The 18,798-nt window shown below is 38.4% G+C and overlaps 1 protein-coding gene across 2 annotated transcripts in view; it reads right to left on the reverse strand.

The window, feature by feature from the left end:
* The window catches only part of PELI2 (pellino E3 ubiquitin protein ligase family member 2), a 185,927-nt gene that overhangs the window by 110,286 nt on the left and 56,843 nt on the right, over window positions 1-18,798 (reverse strand). For both annotated transcript variants that reach the window (XM_023231259.1, XM_023231252.1), the window contains exon 2: window positions 15,199-15,328. In XM_023231259.1, coding sequence (XP_023087027.1) covers window positions 15,199-15,328 — 130 coding nt within the window. The remainder of the gene's footprint in view (window positions 1-15,198; window positions 15,329-18,798) is intronic.

An 18,798-nucleotide genomic window follows, 5' to 3' on the forward strand; every position in this document is an offset into this window, starting at 1 on the left:
AAAAACAGTAACGTTGGTTAACATTTGTCGAGCATTTACAACACACCAGGTGCCATTCTTAAAGATTTAATGTATTAACTCATTCATTCTAACCTATGAGTTGAGTAATACTATAGTCCCTAATGTGAGAGATGAGAAAACTGAGAGTCAGAGTGGTTGTCACTTGGCCAAAGAAGAGTTAGAATTTCAATCTAGGGAAGTTGACTTCAGAGCCTGTACTGTTAAACCGGATCCCATACTAACTACAGCTTAAGAGTCTACATCAGTAGCCCTCCAGGGTACATCCGGCAACGCCTGAAGACATCTTTTGGTAATCATATGAGGGCACAGGAGATGCTACTGGTGTAGAGTGGGTAGAGGCCATAGATGCTGCTAAACATCCTAAAAGGCACAGCACAGGTCCCACAATAAAGATTATCCAGCCCAAATTGCCAATGGTGCTGAGGTTGAGAAACTCTCAAACCTTTAATTAGAAATAATATTCCTAAACCTTTTCATGTTTCCCTCCTTTACCCCAGTAACATGACTCGGTTTAGAAAATGATGAACAGGGAATGTACACTAGAAAGTAAGACAAAACGCAAGAAATTTCAGTAAATTGGTGCTAAAAACTTGATTCCATTTTTCAAAAACAACAGTACCTTCTCATTAATCAAAAATAAGCCAATTTCGGTGGCTCACGCTTGTAATCCCAGCACTTTGGGAGGCCAAAGCAGGTGGATCACTTGAGGTCAGGAGTTCGAGACCAGCCTGGCCAACATGGCAAAACCCGGTCTCAACTGAAAATACAAAAAGTAGCTGGGCGTGGTGGCGCATGCCTGTAATTCCAGCTACTTGGGAGGCTGAAGGAGGAAAATCGCTTGACCCTGGAAGACAGAGTTGCAGTAAGCCGAGATCATACCACTGCATTTCAGCCTGGGTGGCAGAGCAAGGCTCTGTCTCAAAAACAAAAATAAAATATTTTCTTTCAAAAAAACAAAAACAAAGGTGGTTAACTAGAGCAAAACTTATTAAAAACAATTTTGTATTACAGCTCAAGTAGAAAGTTCTCAAAATGATAGTTTAGATTGCCAGATTTTGAGGTTGCTAGTGGCACAGCAACTTCACTAGAGGAATTTACACTGCCTCTGTCTAATCTCACAGACTCAGAAAGTGGGCAAGTAATGGAAGGAGTCCCTCATGGGTACCAGCAACACCCTTCAGGCAAACACCCTTCTAGCAGCTGGTTGCAGACAACCTGATCTGAACCTGCTGCCCTTCTTCTTTATGAGGTGCCCAGGCAGGCAACCCTTCCACAACAGTTAGAGCCTTTGTGGCCTGGACTCCTCCCGCCATCACTGTGTGGTTCATTTTTGCTGCCAGCCAGCCACACTGCATTTTCCCACCTGAGGATTCCACTTGAGTGTTAGGTAAAGATGAACTTTCACAAATGAGAAGAAAATATTTCAACCAATTTAACCGTCTGTAACACTAAAAACAGGTATTTAATTAGAAAAGCTTTCATCTGTTTCTGGTCAACAGTTATTAAACTGCTTTGCACTTCATGAAATTACCTAAAAAGCAACAGATTCTAAGAGTCCTAGCCGGGTGTTGCTCACTCATTCCAGCAGTTGTGTGACCTTTTTTCTCTGGTTACCTGCCTATAAGAGTGGGTCCTGCTGTCCAGGACCTCACAATCTGCAGGGAACAGAGACTTGCCAGAACCAAGTCCAATGCAAGGCAGGAAAGGGCACACTACAGAACACCGCAGATTTCACAGAAAGGGCGGCATTGGGGACTGTCACTCACCTTTCAGAATAAAGATTAAAGGGTGTTAGGTTTTTTAGTGTGCAATTAAGGGATTAAATATTAAAGATTCGTTTATATTTTAAATACTGAAATCTAGCTTCGTGGACAATAAGAATGAGCATCTATGCACTTAAAAAGAGGAATGAGTCCAAAGTCTTCTCAATTTACTAATTATGTTTATGTTGGTGGTTCGGTACATAATGTAGACATGGAAAGGGACTTTCCAAATATTTTATGATTCCATCATGTCTTTACAACTTCTTCGCAAGGTAACTAAAAGGTCATTCACTAATTCCCCTACTCTGGCCGGGAGGTGTATGTTCTGTTCATTCTGTCTAATCTTCACCAACAACTCTGAAAAGCTATTTCACTCAGAGCACTTGTCCTGGTCACATGGCTCGCAAAGAGAAAAGCCAAAATTCCAATGAGATTCTTTCTATCTCCCACATCAGGCTGCCTCTGTATCTCACAAATGGAAAAACTGAGGGAAATTTGTGTGCAGGCCCCCAGCTTTAACAAAGATGTATGTTCCCTGCAAAAGAAAAGCAATACACCATAAAATCCAAAGTTTACCATAAAATTAGAGTTCATCCTCCAAATATTCAAGGCTGTAAAATCATTACTGTTTTAGCAGACTAACCAATTTTCTAAGTGAGGATACATTTTCACTCATGCAACAAATAACTAGAGTTCAAATTGCTGCAAGTTATAAATGTGACCACTGGTAGCTTTTATTGACTTCCATATTTTTTAACTTTACATCCTAAAGTAAGATAGCTGACTTTTTAAAGTACCTTTAATAATTTACAAAAACTTAACAGGTCTTAGTGTTATCAAAATGTTAAAGCATACTGGGTAACAGAATGAATATTCACACAATGGAATATTACATAGCAACAAACAATTATGATACCCAACAAAGGTTACTTCACTCACAAATATAATGATACATGAAAGTAGTCAGCAACAAAAAGTCTATACTATAGATCCCATTGTAAAAAGTACCAAAACTAATCTGCGGTGTTTGGTCAGGATAGGGATTATCTGTTACTGCTTAGGGGTGGGGGAGTAACTGAGAGCAAGGGGGTCTTTGAGGGTATTGATAAAGTCCCGTTACTTGATTTGGGTACCGTAGAAGTAGGTGTGTTCACTTTAAGAAAATTCATCAAACTCTACCCATATGATTTGTGTAAAGAAAATCTTCTTAAAAATGTTAGGTAAGATCTATTTATCAGAATTCTCATTCTCCTGCATTTTAAGGGAACCGAATTTAACATTCATTCTACCTAACCTTTAATACTTATCAATACTATTTTAGAAATTTTTAGAAATGATATTCTTAGATTTGTGACACTAGAGTAAATAAAATAATTTAATGTTGGGAAAAATTGCTGATGAACTGGTATGTCATGTTCACGATTTCAATCAGTACCACAGAATGACTTGAAGAGATTTTTTAAAATCTAACTATTCATATGAAACTTCAATTTAGAGGTCCAACTCTAATTTGAAAAAAATGCACAACTCCTTTGTTCAAAATGCAGGAAATGAAACTAATGTTAGCAGACTCGAGAACGCAAAACTGATTTAGGTCAGATGCATTTTCATGTAAGAATGCCTTATCAAAGTGTTTAATTGGTAAGTACATTCTCCTGTGAGGAAAGGCACTGGCTTTCAAAGTTAGTATATTCAACTAATTTAGAAACTGTTCATTGTTAAACCTTCACTGCTGTGATTTAAAAACAACAACAAAAAAGGATACATTTAAATTGTAAAGTTTATAGAGGAAATCTATATTCAAATTATGATGATGCAGTTTTAATTTTTAATCTATCAATGCATTTTAGCTAAGTTTTTATATAATTAAACTACCAATAAGTAAGTACAAATGTTAGGTTTCGTCATATCCTACACCTATATATAACTTCTTATAACAGGTCATTAATACTTCCCAGAGAAACCAGCACTAATATTAGCTAACCTTAATCAACTGCTACCATGTAGTAGGCATACAATGTGATCCAGGTGTTTCCCATCCTGAGTCACTAGCTAGAGGCAGACTGTATTACCACCAGCAGGGATTTAAGGATTATATATTCCCAACCTGTGAACTCAGGCAGACAGCTATGAAACTTGCTTTAGCCACTGCAACGGAAGCACGTCACTTCCAGGAAGAAGCTTGAAGAGCTATGTTCTTTCTCTTACCTCGTCCTACATCATCTCTGAAGTATACATCAAGATGGAACCTCCATTAGCAAAGGTTCCTGAATTTTCACAAGGAACACAGCCCCCAAGTTAACCCACGATGGACAAAACCTGAGGAGTAAATATGCTTTGTTGCTGTCAACCCACTGAGATTTGAGAGTTATTACTGTACAATAACCTGGCCTCAATTGACTGATATAAATCCCCATTTTATTTTTATTATTTTCTTTGAGACAGAGTTTCACTCTGTTAGCCCAGGCTGGAGTGCAGTGGCACGATCTCGCCTCACTGCATCCTCCACCACCCGGGATCAAGCTGTCTCCTGTCTCAGCCTCCCCAGTAGCTGGGACTACAGGCACAGGCCACCAAGCCTGGATAATTTTTATATTTTTAGTAGAGACAGGGTTCCACCATATTGGTTGGGCTGGTCTCGAACTCCTGACCTCAGGTGATCCACCTGCCTCAGCCTTCTAAAGTGCTGGGATTACAGGCATGAGCCACCATGCCTGGCCTAAATACCTATTTTATAAAGTGAAAGGTGAGCCACGAAAGGACATTTTTTACCTAAGAGCCTACAGATATTAAAGAGGGGAACTAAACATTCAAAAAATCTACATTTGAAAGCCCACACTTTCACTCAGTTCTGCTTTTCATAATTTAAACAATATATAATCAACTATTACATCTTAAAACTCTCAAAAACAAATGCTATGCCTGAAATCAGAAGGATAAAAGACCGGAGATACACACAAGTTTTTATGCAAAGCTGCTTATCATGATGTTATTTATAATATAAAAATTTAGAAACAACAATAGAAGGGTTAAATTTTAATGTTAATACACTGAATACATTAACATAATGAAATACTATTCAGTGGCTAAGAATCAAGTTTTCAATGGTCATTTAATGATACAGGGAAATGTCATAACATAAGAGATGGAAAAAAGGATAGAAAGCAATATTCATAGTATAATCCCAAGATTTCAGAACTAACCTGAACAAAATTTACCAAACATACCTGATACATAAACCAATCTATGTATGTGCCTGTGGGTTTGCAGAATACCAATCCATTAGTTATTGACCCATTAGAACCAGTGGCTGTTTCAAAGCAGGTCACACTATTTGGTTACTCATTCAACAAAGTGTGCTTGGCAATGGGAGTACAGAAATGAAAGACAGTATCTGCCTTCAAGGAGCCTGCCGTCCAGGAAGACATGAGAAGTCAGCCAACTTCAATGCAGCATCAGAGCACTTGTGGGGATTTATAAGAGGTACTCCAGGAGTTCACAAAAACACTTCTCACTGAGACTGGGAGTGAGGGGAGATGTCCAAGGAGGAAATGGTAGCTGGGCCAATTTTTCAGAATACTGATATTGAGGGCTGGTACACCAGGCTGAAGAACATCCTAGGCAATGGCAACGCCCCCTGCAAAGGTCCAGAGGCAAGAGAAAACGTGGCCACTTGAGAAGCAGAGGAGAAGGGCATGGCGGTCCTGCAAGGGCTCACCTGGCAGCAGAATGAACACAGCATGAACCAGAAGGGAGCTGCCTATCTGGGAGCTCCCAAACCTAGGCTACCCTCCATCACCTTTAACTTCAGTAAAACAAAACCAAAGCTTCCTGAAGCCACTCATTCATGCTTCCCTGGAACATAGGTATGATCAATAAAGAGCTTATAAATAGGTATCTCTGTGAATCAGTCAGCAGTGGGAGGACTTCAAAGAGGCTAAAGTACTTTTTCAGAAAAGTTAAGGCCAATCATGCACTTTAATGTGAAAAGCAAAAGATGTAACAAAACAGGCCGTAACCATTCCAAGTCAGCCAATGGTACCTCAATGACCCTCCCTTGCAGTCTGTGACTTCTTTTCAGCTATACAGAGGTTATCCTGACATATTCTCTACTACAAGTGGTCATAACTACCCCTACAACCAAACTACTTAAAAGTCAAGCCTCCATCATTTTCGCTTTTGTAGAAAAGGCTCTTTCTACAGAGCACCTGATTTTAGACAGCTTATCCTAACACTGATACTTACATAAAGTACAAACTTGTACCTTGCAGGTCTACAAAGCAACTTCCATTTTTACTGGCAACTACTATCATATTCACTTATTTTAGGGTTGCAGCATTCTAGTTTGCAAATGAATAAATTTCCCAATTCACACTACAAAAATGTGGAAAAATGAGAAGCAGAACCCAGCTTTGGTCTTATCCTTCAGAATATTTTCTACCTGCCATCTGCAGCAACAGACCAACATTCTTGGGTCCTGGGTAGCGCACCTGGCTTAGTGACTTAGGTCAACATACTGAGCTTCCCCGAACTTTTTAAGTCCTTCATTGTAAAATGAGCAGCCAGTTTGAATAAAGTTCCTTTCAACTTTAATGTTCCATGTTTGTTTTTTTAAGTTGCAGTAAGATTCTCTTCCTCCATGAAAAGATGGGTTGCAAGTGCCTGAATCAGGGTCATAATTCAAATAAGTTTGAGTAGATGGATAATTATAAATGCAGATACAACTATCCTTCCACACTGACATGTTAAAAGCAACTCTAATAAAATTATGCTCTAAGGACAACACAAATTATTTTTCCAACTAATACATGCATCAGTCAAAATTATAATTACTGTATATCAGTAATGCAGATAATTACGCAGATAATTAAGTTACTGAGTGCTAGAGTCAAGCTTTCCTGCTCCAATGCTCTCCATCCAAAAGAATTTTAAAAGAAACAAAAAACCTCATTCCCTGCCTCTCAATTCTTTCATCTCTTCCCCAGCCTTTCATTTCCCCAACCAGGAGATTAAGAGCTGCTCAGTAATGTGAGGTATTTTGTATTTAATTTTCCATAAAATAGTATGTATAAGTTTTCCCTTGCAGTTATAACAAATTAGCACAAAACTTAGCAGTTAAAAACAACACTAATTTCTTATCTCATAGATCTGTTTGCCAGAAGTCCAGTAGGCTTGGCTGATTTCTCTGCCTGAGTCTCACAAGGCCAAAATCAAGGGGCTGACAGGGCAGCATCTCTTTATGGAGGTTCTAGGGAAGAATCTGTTTTCAGGGACATTCAGGGACCTGGCAGGATTGAGTTCCATGTGATTATAGGACCGAAGCCCTGGTTTCCTTGCTGGCCAGCAGCCAGGGCTGTTCTCAGCTTCTACAAGCCACCTACACTCCTTGGCTCATAGTACCCTCTCCATCTTCAGATCCAGAAGCAGCAGGTGGAGTCCCTCTCATGCTCCAGATCTCTCTTGCTCCTTCTTCCCTCATACCTCATGAGTCCTCTCCATTCCCCTTTCACTATTAAGGACACTTGTGATTACAATGGGCCTACCCAGATAATCCAGGATAATCTCCCTATTTTAAGTCTCATGACCTTAATTCCACCAGCAAAAGCCCTTTTGCCATGTAAGGTAATATATTCACAGGTTCCAGTGATTAATATATGAGCATCTTGGGAGAATGGGGACAGAAATTATTCTGCCAACCATATAATACATGCAGGAAAAAAGAAACAAATGTCCCTTTTTGCTAAAAAACAATGAATAATTCTACCCAGACCACACAGCAAAGCAGCAATAAATATCAATACATACACACAAAATTAGTTGTTGGTGCCTGAAAAGATGAAACTACATATGCTAGAAAAAAAGATTACAGAAAAACAAAAATGTTAGTGTCAAACTATATTAATTGCTGAAACTAACAAAAATGTGATATAATGAATCAACTCTTCTACTTTCTTGAAGTATTCGCAGTGGACATTGCAAATCATACCTGAAATTTTAATTTTAAACATACTATATTTTAAAACCTACTTTAAACACTCTTACGCAAATCTGTATAAAGAAATGATGATAAGTATGCTGCTTCAGATCTTAAATCAGTGAAAGTAACACTGCCTGGCTTAAATACAGTGGCAAAATGCTCAACATTTTACTTAGATGATTTGAAAGAAAATGTATTTAAATAAGACAGCCTAACGTTTGCTTTGTGAGTAACAGAAGTAAAAAACTAAACCAAAAATTAGAAAGGAAAAGAACAGCTCACAAATTGCTATACTTACATTATTTGCAATGACAGAACTACCAAAAGAACTACAGAAAAACATAAAAGTATTGATTAGTCACATTTTACAGAAAAGTACTGATTAATCAAAGTTTATAGAAATGTAATAGAGGATTCATAACAGCCAATTCTTGATCTAAAACTCATTCTATGTAAAACATAAAATAGGATAATCACCTAATCACAGAAATATTTATTAAAGTTATTCATGTCAGGAGTGATATTATTTAACGACCAGCCTGTTAACAAAAAATTAGGCATATAAATAAAAAATTTTAAAATATTCCATTTATTCTCTAAATAATATGAATTACACATTTTATGAAACCGTATCCCAGGTGAAGTAAGTTACAACAGCAACCGTTCATCAAATCATGTAAATCATTTCCAAGTCATCTGTTAATTGTTACAAATTACTGGTATGATTTTTTTATTTGATATATCTGTCACAATTTAAGCAATGTATGAGCTGTGATTGATATAAGAGACCAAATTCTTTCAAAAATTTTCCCCATTTAATTAAGGAAAATGGGCAAACCACGTCTTAATATACACAGATTTTTCCACCACGTAATACTGCTCATAGTAAATCTTCCATTATCTTCTACTGAACTAATATTAGTTAAATTCTATTTTTTTCAGCCCTAATAATATTGAGATTTTATATTCACTATTTCTATTACCATCCAAGCCTTATGAAAATCCCTTATTTATTGGATTGTTCTGCTTAATTTCTGGCTTAATTATATAAAATTTTGCTTGCCTTCAATCTATGGTGCTTTGAAAACAACATTTAGCCAAGTTCTCAAAATCGATAAATTAAAAGGATGTAATTAAAATGTAATTGTATTCCTCAGATTTGTCACCAAATAAGTGTATTTTCTTTTAATTTGCCAGGCAATGTAATAGTTTTTCCCTTGGAATTAACATTTTGTTTCATTTCAAACTTGTTTGTTCCTCTAATACCTTCTTCTCCATCACAGTTTCCTGTATTTGGTTTATATGTTCTATCACTTAGTATTTGTCAAATAAATCTGTCCATTTCAATAATTAAAATTTTTCTGTTTTCTAAAACCGTGGAAAAAATTCACATTGCTTAGTATATGATGTAACAGAGCCAAACTGCTAAAAAAAAATTGTCCAAATGCTGTTTTATCAATGTCCATTAACACAAATATTCCCATCTTTGGTTGCCCATTAAAAGTCCAAACAGCTACCTCAATTCCAAGGTCTCAAATACGTTATTTAATTCTCTATTACTTGATATAAGATAAATATAAAATTTCCAAAACAAAGTTAAGTGGTTTACTTGGCTTATCTTCCTACTGCATCATCCAGAGATAACCAAATATAAGTGAGACAGCATCAAATTAAAACATCTAAAAGTTTTCCTAGAATTTTAGCTGAGACAACTTTTTCTCCCTAACACTATACTTGCACCATCTGTAAAACATTCATAAGGTTTTCATGTAAATATTTCTCATTGAAACCATTTTTCTTGAGTATGACTAATAAAGTTTAATATATTTCAGATGTTCTTCCTTCCAGCTCCATGAAATCAATAAAAACCATCACACTATCTTTGAAGTCTTGAATATTGCATTTTAAGTAAATTATTAAAACAATTCTATGTGAAATTGTTGGAGCTCTGTCAATAATGACTGAAATTTTACTGCCCTGATTTATAAGTTCTCCAAAATGCATTTCTGCATCTCAGTAGATATATGTTTTGCAACAATTAGGACCATAAACCTAAATGTCCATGCTACATTCACATAAAAACAATTCTTAAAGTCCTAATAAATACTTTATGTCAGAAAATTATTTTAAACTATACAGTACATTATATTGATACTTCATAAATTGTTTTTCCCTTGCCTTGTCAAAACTCTCAGATAAAATGTTTTTGGATGTTGTTATTTCAATTTTTGGAAACTGATTTATGTCTATTATTTTTTGTTGAAATAATCAAATTGTTTTTTATTCTAGACCTACAAATCATTTGTTTCAGGTTTATATTCCTGCATAGTACTAAAGATATTCTTAGCTGTGTTTTATTACTGTTATTTTTTTTCTTCTCTCAGAGATTCAGAATACTCATGTCTATGACATCTAAGAAAATTTACCCAAACTTCATTGCCTCTTTATTTAAAATAAAATTCTCAACAAATTAATTCTTGAACTTCTAAGTACGAAACACCACACATGACTAATCCAAGAGTTATAATGCAGTAACAATGAAATAAACCAAAGAAAGACCTATTTAAAACTCAGTTATTTAAAAACAGGAGCAATGAGAAAGTCTGAGGCTGATGATAAGCCGATGACTCTCCCAAAGAACGGAGGCCCGAGCTCCATCATGAACGTGCAGGAGATCAACACCACTCACTGTCATGAGACAGAGGCTCGGCAGACAGACAGTGAGCGCTTTCAAAGTGGACCCCAGCACATCCTACAAAATCAGCTGGGGTGAATGAGTTTATGTCGAAAGTTATATCGTTATTCATTTTGCCACTTCTCATGGTTACTGTTGTATTATTCATCAACTGATAAGAAAGTGTTTCAATATTTTATCAACCAGTAGAGCCACAGCAGCCCAAATAGGCTGAAGAGCAGCCTGGTTGTAACAATGACATTAAATGGCCCTCATGTTTCTCTAAATTATCAAAGACCACTAATATTTTCCATTCGGAAATAGGCCAGCTGGAATAAAGTGATTTTCAGTTACTTTTTAAAAGTAAAAATACCCAAAAAAGGACATTTCAATAAAGCATAATCTAAGAAAGGAAAACCATTATAAAGAGTTTTCCATAGTAATGTTGCTAAATTTAAAACACGCAGCTAACAAAATATTTCCGATCAGGCACCAGTATCCACACCGTCACCACCACCACCATCATACTATTTACTGGTTAAGTAAGAGCAAAATAGTTGTCCCCTATCATAAAAAAGTAAATGAACACATAAACTGACTTAAATTCTCAGTCATATCATGTCACTCCCTCTGCTTCACACCCTTCAATATTTCCCCTTACATAAAAATCCAACTTTTCCAGCCAGACCCACAAGACCCCTGATCTCTGCTCTTTTGGTCAACTGCTCTCCTCTCCAGCTCACAGCGCTCGCACCACTTTTTCAGAGGTCCTTCCTTACACCTTGTCTAAACTCTGTGACCCCTTCCTCTTAGCGCTTTCCCCAATGTGCAGTCGAATGTGTATCCTATGATTCTTTCTCGTTTGCCTACTCACTAGAAATTTAGCTCCATGTGGATGTGTTTGTTTGCAGCAGAATATCCAATTCCTGGCATGATGCCTGGCCACGGAAGGTGCTGAATAAATATTTGTTGAATAAATGGATGGGTGAATAAATTGCTAAAAGCCCTATGCCTATGCAACAGAATGGCCAGAAGTAGAACAGGACTTTTGATTAAAAAAAAAACAAACCACACACACACACACACACACATTACATAATCAGAGAAATACCTCTGAGTATTATTCTAAGTACAAATATATACATGAATAAACATTACACAAATAGAGATTACACAACAGTAGCACACACTTGCCATCCTCATCTGACATGCACGGAAAACTAAGAGGTCCTGTTTCCCAGCTGCCACGACCACCAGCAAAGGCATATCCCTGTTCTGCCTCCAGAATGCGGGCAGAGGGAGTGATTGTGGCAGAGGCAAGAAACAACACAACCAAAAGCCAAAGAACTTAAATCCTAGTAATGAATAACCACACCTACCCTTCTAGGTCCCACGTTCCCAACTCCAATTAAACATGAACTTTCATTACCAATACTGCAGCATCAAAAATGTCAGGGTACACAAACCACTGTCATTTCATGCCAGTGTCTGCCAGGTACCATGACATTTACTGCCATTCTTAAGGGGCATGGGGTGAACAATAAAGACAAAAAGAAAAAAGCAGTCCAGCAGGGTCAGTAAGAGCCCAGAGTCAGACACACAGGAAGAGAGATACCCAAAGAGCCCCGAGAAAGAGAATCTGGAGTGGAATTAAGACCTACCTGGAGAGGCCAAGTGGGCCAGTAACTGTGGCAAACAGAGACAGGCTAATGGGCTGGATGTCTTGATGATGAGAGATAAGGAAGTATATCCAGAAATAGAATGAACTGGAGATAATTCTCATTTGCAAGTGACAACAGGCTGTAAGGGGTACCACATCAGTGGGAAAAGTGGAAAAGAAACTGAAAGAGTTAACGTACTATGAACCATAGATGCTACAGGGTCAGGGAGAAAGAGACTCAGGGACAGGTACTGAGTCACTGAATATGTTCCACAAACGTAAGATGGAAAAAATAATAAAAGAGTGCATTCATTGAAAATCAGATTCAGTTAAAGCCAGGAAGTGGGAGGGGGGTTATCTGAAGAAAAGGTTAAACAAGTAAAGGGCTGGGTTCACAACTGGCTGGAGCTCTAAGGTAGAAGGTACCAACAGAGCAGACCTAGCAGCAGCAGTGGCCGGGCACAGCTGGTGGGGATGACAGTTTGAGATGGAGCAGGAGTAAGGGGCGAGAGGTAGATGTGAGGCTCCAAGGTAGAAGGTGCCAACAGAGCAAACCTAGCAGCAGGAGAGGCCGGGCACAGCTGGCCAGGATGAGAGTGTGAGAGTCTGAAAGGCAACATGGGGTGGCTGATCTACTCACAATAAATACGTCTGGTCTTAGTTTGCCCATCTGCCTTGGTCATAATTCAGTGACCCAGGGTAGGCAGACCTATCAGATTCTTTCTCTTGAAAATGTAAAACCTTTAAAAGAGATAGAAGCTGGTTGGAGTAAAGTCATTATCTTTTTTTTTTTTTTTTTTTTGAGACGGAGTCTCGCTCTGTCGCCCAGGCTGGAGTGCAGTGGCCGGATCTCAGCTCACTGCAAGCTCTGCCTCTTGGGTTCACGCCATTCTTCTGCCTCAGCCTCCCAAGTAGCTGGGACCACAGGCGCCTGCCACCTCGCCCGGCTAGCTTTTTTGTATTTTTTAGTAGAGACGGGGTTTCACCGTGTTAGCCGGGATGGTCTCGATCTCCTGACCTCGTGATCCGCCCGTCTCGGCCTCCCAAAGTGCTGGGATTACAGGCTTGAGCCACCACGCCCGGCCAGAGTAAAGTCACCATCTAACACTCTTGAAAAAATATCCACATGCACTCCTGTTTACACTCCAGTTCTACTCTCTCTCAAAACCTGGTTACTCAACTTTTCCCTGATTCTGAGGGCTAGCCTATAATAATTTCTCTAACTTTTGTCTGTTTTATCTTAGCCAGAATAATTGCTATTGTTATAACCAAAGTATATTTTCTAATTCAACAGAGCTCCTGCTTGAAGCCAATTTACTCAGTTTCTAATGAGTAAACTGAGGCCCTGAGAATATATTTTTCCCAGATTATAAAATATAGAGGGTCAAGACCAAAACCCAATCTGCCCTACTTTTAGTACTGTGGGTAATATTTTTAAACACAGACTTAGATGACAATTATCAAAAGATTAATAATCTAAATAACTTGAAGTAAAATCTAGATATAAAAGTAAAACATAAAAGGCTAAAATGGGAGGAGATGGCAGTGGCTGAAGAATAAAGAAGAGATACTTTTCTCTTAATAGTTACAAACTTTCATATTCTATCACAACATGAAGCATGAGTAATCAAAGCAAGATTTCTATACATTTTTTAAAAATGTCAGCCACTGTATTAATCTGAACCCAAGATTTTTAAAAAGAGGAAGGAAAAGAAGGAAATGTCAACAAACAGACAAAATTATAAGGACCACATCTAAATACCAGAACATTTCTGGCACTTATCACATGCTTAAAAACGTCTGTTTTGGTATCCTTCTTCACCACATATTTTTGGAGTACAAAATGTATCCCCTATTTCCTTGACCTCTTAAGATTCTGTTGCTATTTTACCTCTTCCTTTCCTGAGAATCTTCGTAAAGCTGGATTTCCTTTATTTTCCTTATAAAATGTCCTTTCTGCCTACAAATGTTTAGTTTATTTCTCTTTTTCTAGCTTTGGCTTATCTACTAAATATTAATCTTTCTTGTTTCCTTGGTGTTTGATATTTTCTTATCTACTCATCCCCTCATTAATACAAGATCATTTCAATTGGCATCTCCTAACAAATTCTTTCAAAGGCACTGCTTCAGAAATAGGAGCTTTTTAAAAACAAAAACATTAACAAAGGTGATCTATGTTTACACTGCATATAAATATCACACGTGCTTCCATGAAGCCATTCCTTTTTCTTCCAAAAGTAAGTTTTCAGGAAAAATGGAAATCAAGACTCTCATTTATATGCCAGGTGGCCCAAACTCATGATCAACAGGTACAGACAATAGTCCCATATGAAATGCTTCATGTAAATATATTTTATAGAAAATAAGATTATATATTATAGAATTTAATTAAAGAAACACTGTAATAAATCTACTATGTAACATAAATCAACTGGAATAAAAACTCAGATTTTTTCCTTGACTTATAGATCAGAAAACAACCAGTTTTTCTTAAATTAGCATTTTATTCACTTCAAAATTATGAGAAAAATATGTATAGCTGGCCTCTTTCATCACTTGGTCGTGTACACTTTTCATCTTTCTACAAGCCACACAAATTCAATTCCACGTACATACAGATTATATAAAACCACCTACTACACTCAATTAACAGAAGGAAAATAAATCATGAGGTTTATATCCAGCTTTAAAACAAAAACTCTTCAGGATAAATAACATCATGTTTCAACTACATCTATTCCAAAATAATAAACGCTAGCTGCTTTGGTATCCTAAATCAGTGCTTCCCAACAGGACAGATTTTACCTGCTCAGTCCTCCCCAGGAGACAGGCTGCAATGTCTTGAGACATTTATGGTGGTTAAGAACTGTGGGGAGCAAGAATGGGCGGGGTGCTACTGGCATTTAGCAGGTCAAGGACAGGGAAGCTGCTAAACACCCTAGAATGCACAGCACAGCCCCTCACAACAAAGCATTATCCAGCCTCAAATGGTCTGAGAGACTGTCCTACATGAAAACAAGACTAAAGGAAAGAGTGACAGACAAGAAGTATCTGTGAGTCACTGTTTGCCAGCACCCTCCCAACTCTTGGCAGACCCACCTACCTTAGATGCCTGGGGCGTGGATATCACATGGACTGTGCTGGGTTTGACACCATTTGCCTTGGGCCGCTTGTAGAGGGCAAATCTGCTTTTCCTCCGTCCTCTATCTCCATTGGGTAAAGCACCATTGTACCTAGAAACAGGGAGGAAAGAGTTCATCTATCTGCAGATTTTTCAAGTTTTAAACATAAAAGTTAGAGGTACTGAATAAGGGAAAAGACAGGAATGGTCATAAAGTAATTGCCCACTAAACACTCCACAAAAGGAAAGGGTTGCAACACAGACTTCAGCTGTAATGAAATTCAAATCACTTCTAGGAACTTAATTTAAGAGTGATGTACAAGTAATTATAGGTTTCCTATTTTATAAAGTCAGACTCTTCAAATCTTTTTGGAAAGTGGCAGAGTATAAATAAGGAAATGAGTATTCTGCAGAGGCCATATTAGCGCTGGCTCAATGCAACTAGCACCATTCTAATAGACCCCAGTGATACAGTTGAGAATATTTTTAAATGAACTAGTTAGAAAATAGCATACTAATTAAACCTCAACTCTCACTTTCAAACCACGTTAATGTTGTCTGCGGGATCTTTTATTTGTAAGACAACCAATTTACTTACTTGCTTTCTTAAAAGTTCTGAATCCTCCACATTCACTCCCATTTCTGTTTGAACCCTACGCTGACAGATTAGCAAAAAACAGCTTGCAGAAATTAAACATATTTTTGTTAGCAAAAATTAGCTTGCAAAAATATACACACGAGTTTTAGTCCACAAACTGTCAAATAATTTAGAAGTCATCTGGAAAACATATAATGTCCGTAAGCAGGTTTCCTGTATTTAGCTAATATTAGTGCTTAAAAGAAATGCAGGATCACAGTTAGCATTTCAATTTTTAGTTGTGTTTTCTAACTCTGTATTAATTGGCCCCTGTATGTTCTTACTGACGGCCCGTATTGCTACATTAACACAACTACTCTCTGCTTCCACCTTGGTGGAAGCTCTTTTCAAGAAAAAAACTAAAAGAAGGAACACTTTAAATTTACACACATATGTATGCCAGATCCGAGGCTCCCCCAGAACACCAAGGTTAGGAGACAGCAGGTCTGGTGGCTTGTTCCTGTCCCACAGATCCCTGGGCCTTCTCCACTTTCCAGCTACATCCAGAAGGGAGTGGCCAGATGGGGGAAGCAGGAACTTGTGAAGTCCACTGGGGAACAGAAGTTGGAAGAAAGGGGTTTTGTGTTTGTTTCACCAGTCAAGTCATCACTACAGTCTGACAATGGTTTTAAATTATCACTGTAAGTTATTCCCACTGTCTTTTTAATGTTTCCATTTCCAGCACAAAGGAATGTCAGCTATATAAAAATGTCTCATGAATAAAAAGATAATTTATTTCAAGTCTTATTCCTCTAGTTTTTCTCAGGCAAGATCAGAATCGTGTACAATATTTTCTTAAACGTATTTGTGACGACTACTATAAAGTATCCATAAGTCAACAACCATTACAAACCCGCTCTGTTTTAATATATTTCCATGTCACTCAAATCAACATGAACATTCTATATTAAAGGAAGCATATGTGAACCAATTAAAGCCAGGACTATAAACAACTCAAAGGAACATTTTCACTACTGTGGCCTACACACAATTAGTACAAGATCTGGCAAGGCTTGCTACGTCCTTCACTTCTACCCAGCTCTGTGTGTATGGCAGGTGCATTTGACAGCAATGATGTGATTAAGAATGACCCTGTATGGTAGATGCACCTGAATGTGTGTTCAGAGTTCCAAGCTACGGTATCCAAGAGTGGCCAACCCAGAGTCATTCCTTACCTGTGAGGAACATCTGAGTGCCCACCCAGTCCCATAGAACGCAGGCTCTCCAGGATATCAAGGCCCTTTGCCTTGGTTAAGTGAAAGTTGGCAGGTGGCAGTTGTTAGGGGGAGCATGTAAAGTGAAAATGCTAGGTTAACTGCATGCTTTTTATACGTAGTTGTGGTTCTCCTGCTCAACCCACCGCCACTGGACTCTCTCCCCTGTATGTAAGCCACCAACAAAACCCCATGTCTCATGTGCTGGCTCTGAGTCTCTTCTTTCAGCCTCTTGAAACTGGTGCCATCCCCACTGGAGTTGGTAGGGGTTTGGCACAACTCTGTGCTGTATCTCTCTTGCCTCAACTATAGACTCCAGGTCAATAGGCCTTAGCCTTGTAAGAGTGCAGCAGACGCTTGTTTGGCTATCTGATCACAACTGTACTTCCTTCTCTGGAATCTATTCCTTAACTCCAAAAGTTGAACCCCAGCACCACGTTTGAATGAACTGGCCACGCCAACATCTTCCCCACCACTCTGGGGCTGACCAGCCAGAGGCTGACATCTGGCCCAACCTGGCCAACAACATTCTAACTTTGGAAAATACAAAATGGGGACAGAGAGAGAGTCATCCATTCTCAGTTGTTGGCTAGAGCTGTAAAAAACGTAAACCCAGGAGCTGTGGGGATGTCACAAAGTGTTATATGGCTGAAAAAGCAGACAAAGTGAAGAAGGAAGCAGATGAACAGAGACAAGTAGCAAAAAGCAATGGAAAGAGGATCCTTAAGGGTTTCTATTGGCCCAGATGTACTCCGACCCTTCTTGACAAAATTCCTTTAGCTTCAGCTAACTCAATTTGATTTCCACTAGTTACAACCCAAAAGCCACATCTAATATAAAGGGAGGAAAGAAACGAGAAGTGTCAACCTTAACACATGCAGAAACATTTTAATTTAAATTGCCTAAGCATAGAGGCACAGATATTGCAGGTTAAGCAAATAATAAGCCAGCCTACTTACAGACTGCCTACTTACTTAATACCTCGAGATGAAAAATCCTATTGGAAATAATTAAAGTAGTAGTGGAAAAACCAGTGTCACCATGAGACAAGTTTCTAATTAGGTTAAGCTACATGGTCATTCATTCGATATTTATGCCAAGTACTAGAGCTACAATGATGAATATCAGCTTCCCTGTCTTCACAGAGCTCTCGGCTCAGAAGGAGAGAAAGGTACAATAACAAATATGATAAATATACATGTAACAAGATGCACTTATAGCACAAGGCACATGGGACGATGCATTAGAGAAGGCTTTTTGGTGGAAGCACTGCTTGAACTGTCAAAATCTTGGCCAGGCACGTTGGCTCATGCCTGTAATCCCAGCGCTTTGGGAGGCCAAGGCAGGCAGATAGCTTGAGCCCAGGAGTTCGAGACCAGCCTGGGGAACACGTTGAAACCCCACCTCTACAAAAAATATGAAAATTAGCCTGGCATGGTGGCATGCACCTGTAGTCATGGCTACTCGGGCGGCTAAGGTGGGAAGATCACTTGAGCCAGGAAAGTGGAGACCGCAACGAGTCAAGACCATGTCACTGCACTCCAGCCTGGGTGACAGAGCAAGACTGTCCAAAAAGAAAAGAGAGAAAAAGAAATCTAAGTAAGAAATCTAAATGGAGAATGAAGGGGTGATATAATGTGCAAGGCAAGGAGGACTCCATAGTTCAGCACTGTGGAGGGTACGAAGTTCAAGTGGAGAGAGTAGTGGGAAAGGAGGGGAAAAGGTAGGCAG

This window comes from Piliocolobus tephrosceles, chromosome 6, assembly GCF_002776525.5.
Source record: "Piliocolobus tephrosceles isolate RC106 chromosome 6, ASM277652v3, whole genome shotgun sequence".
Classification (NCBI taxonomy): domain Eukaryota; kingdom Metazoa; phylum Chordata; class Mammalia; order Primates; family Cercopithecidae; genus Piliocolobus; species Piliocolobus tephrosceles.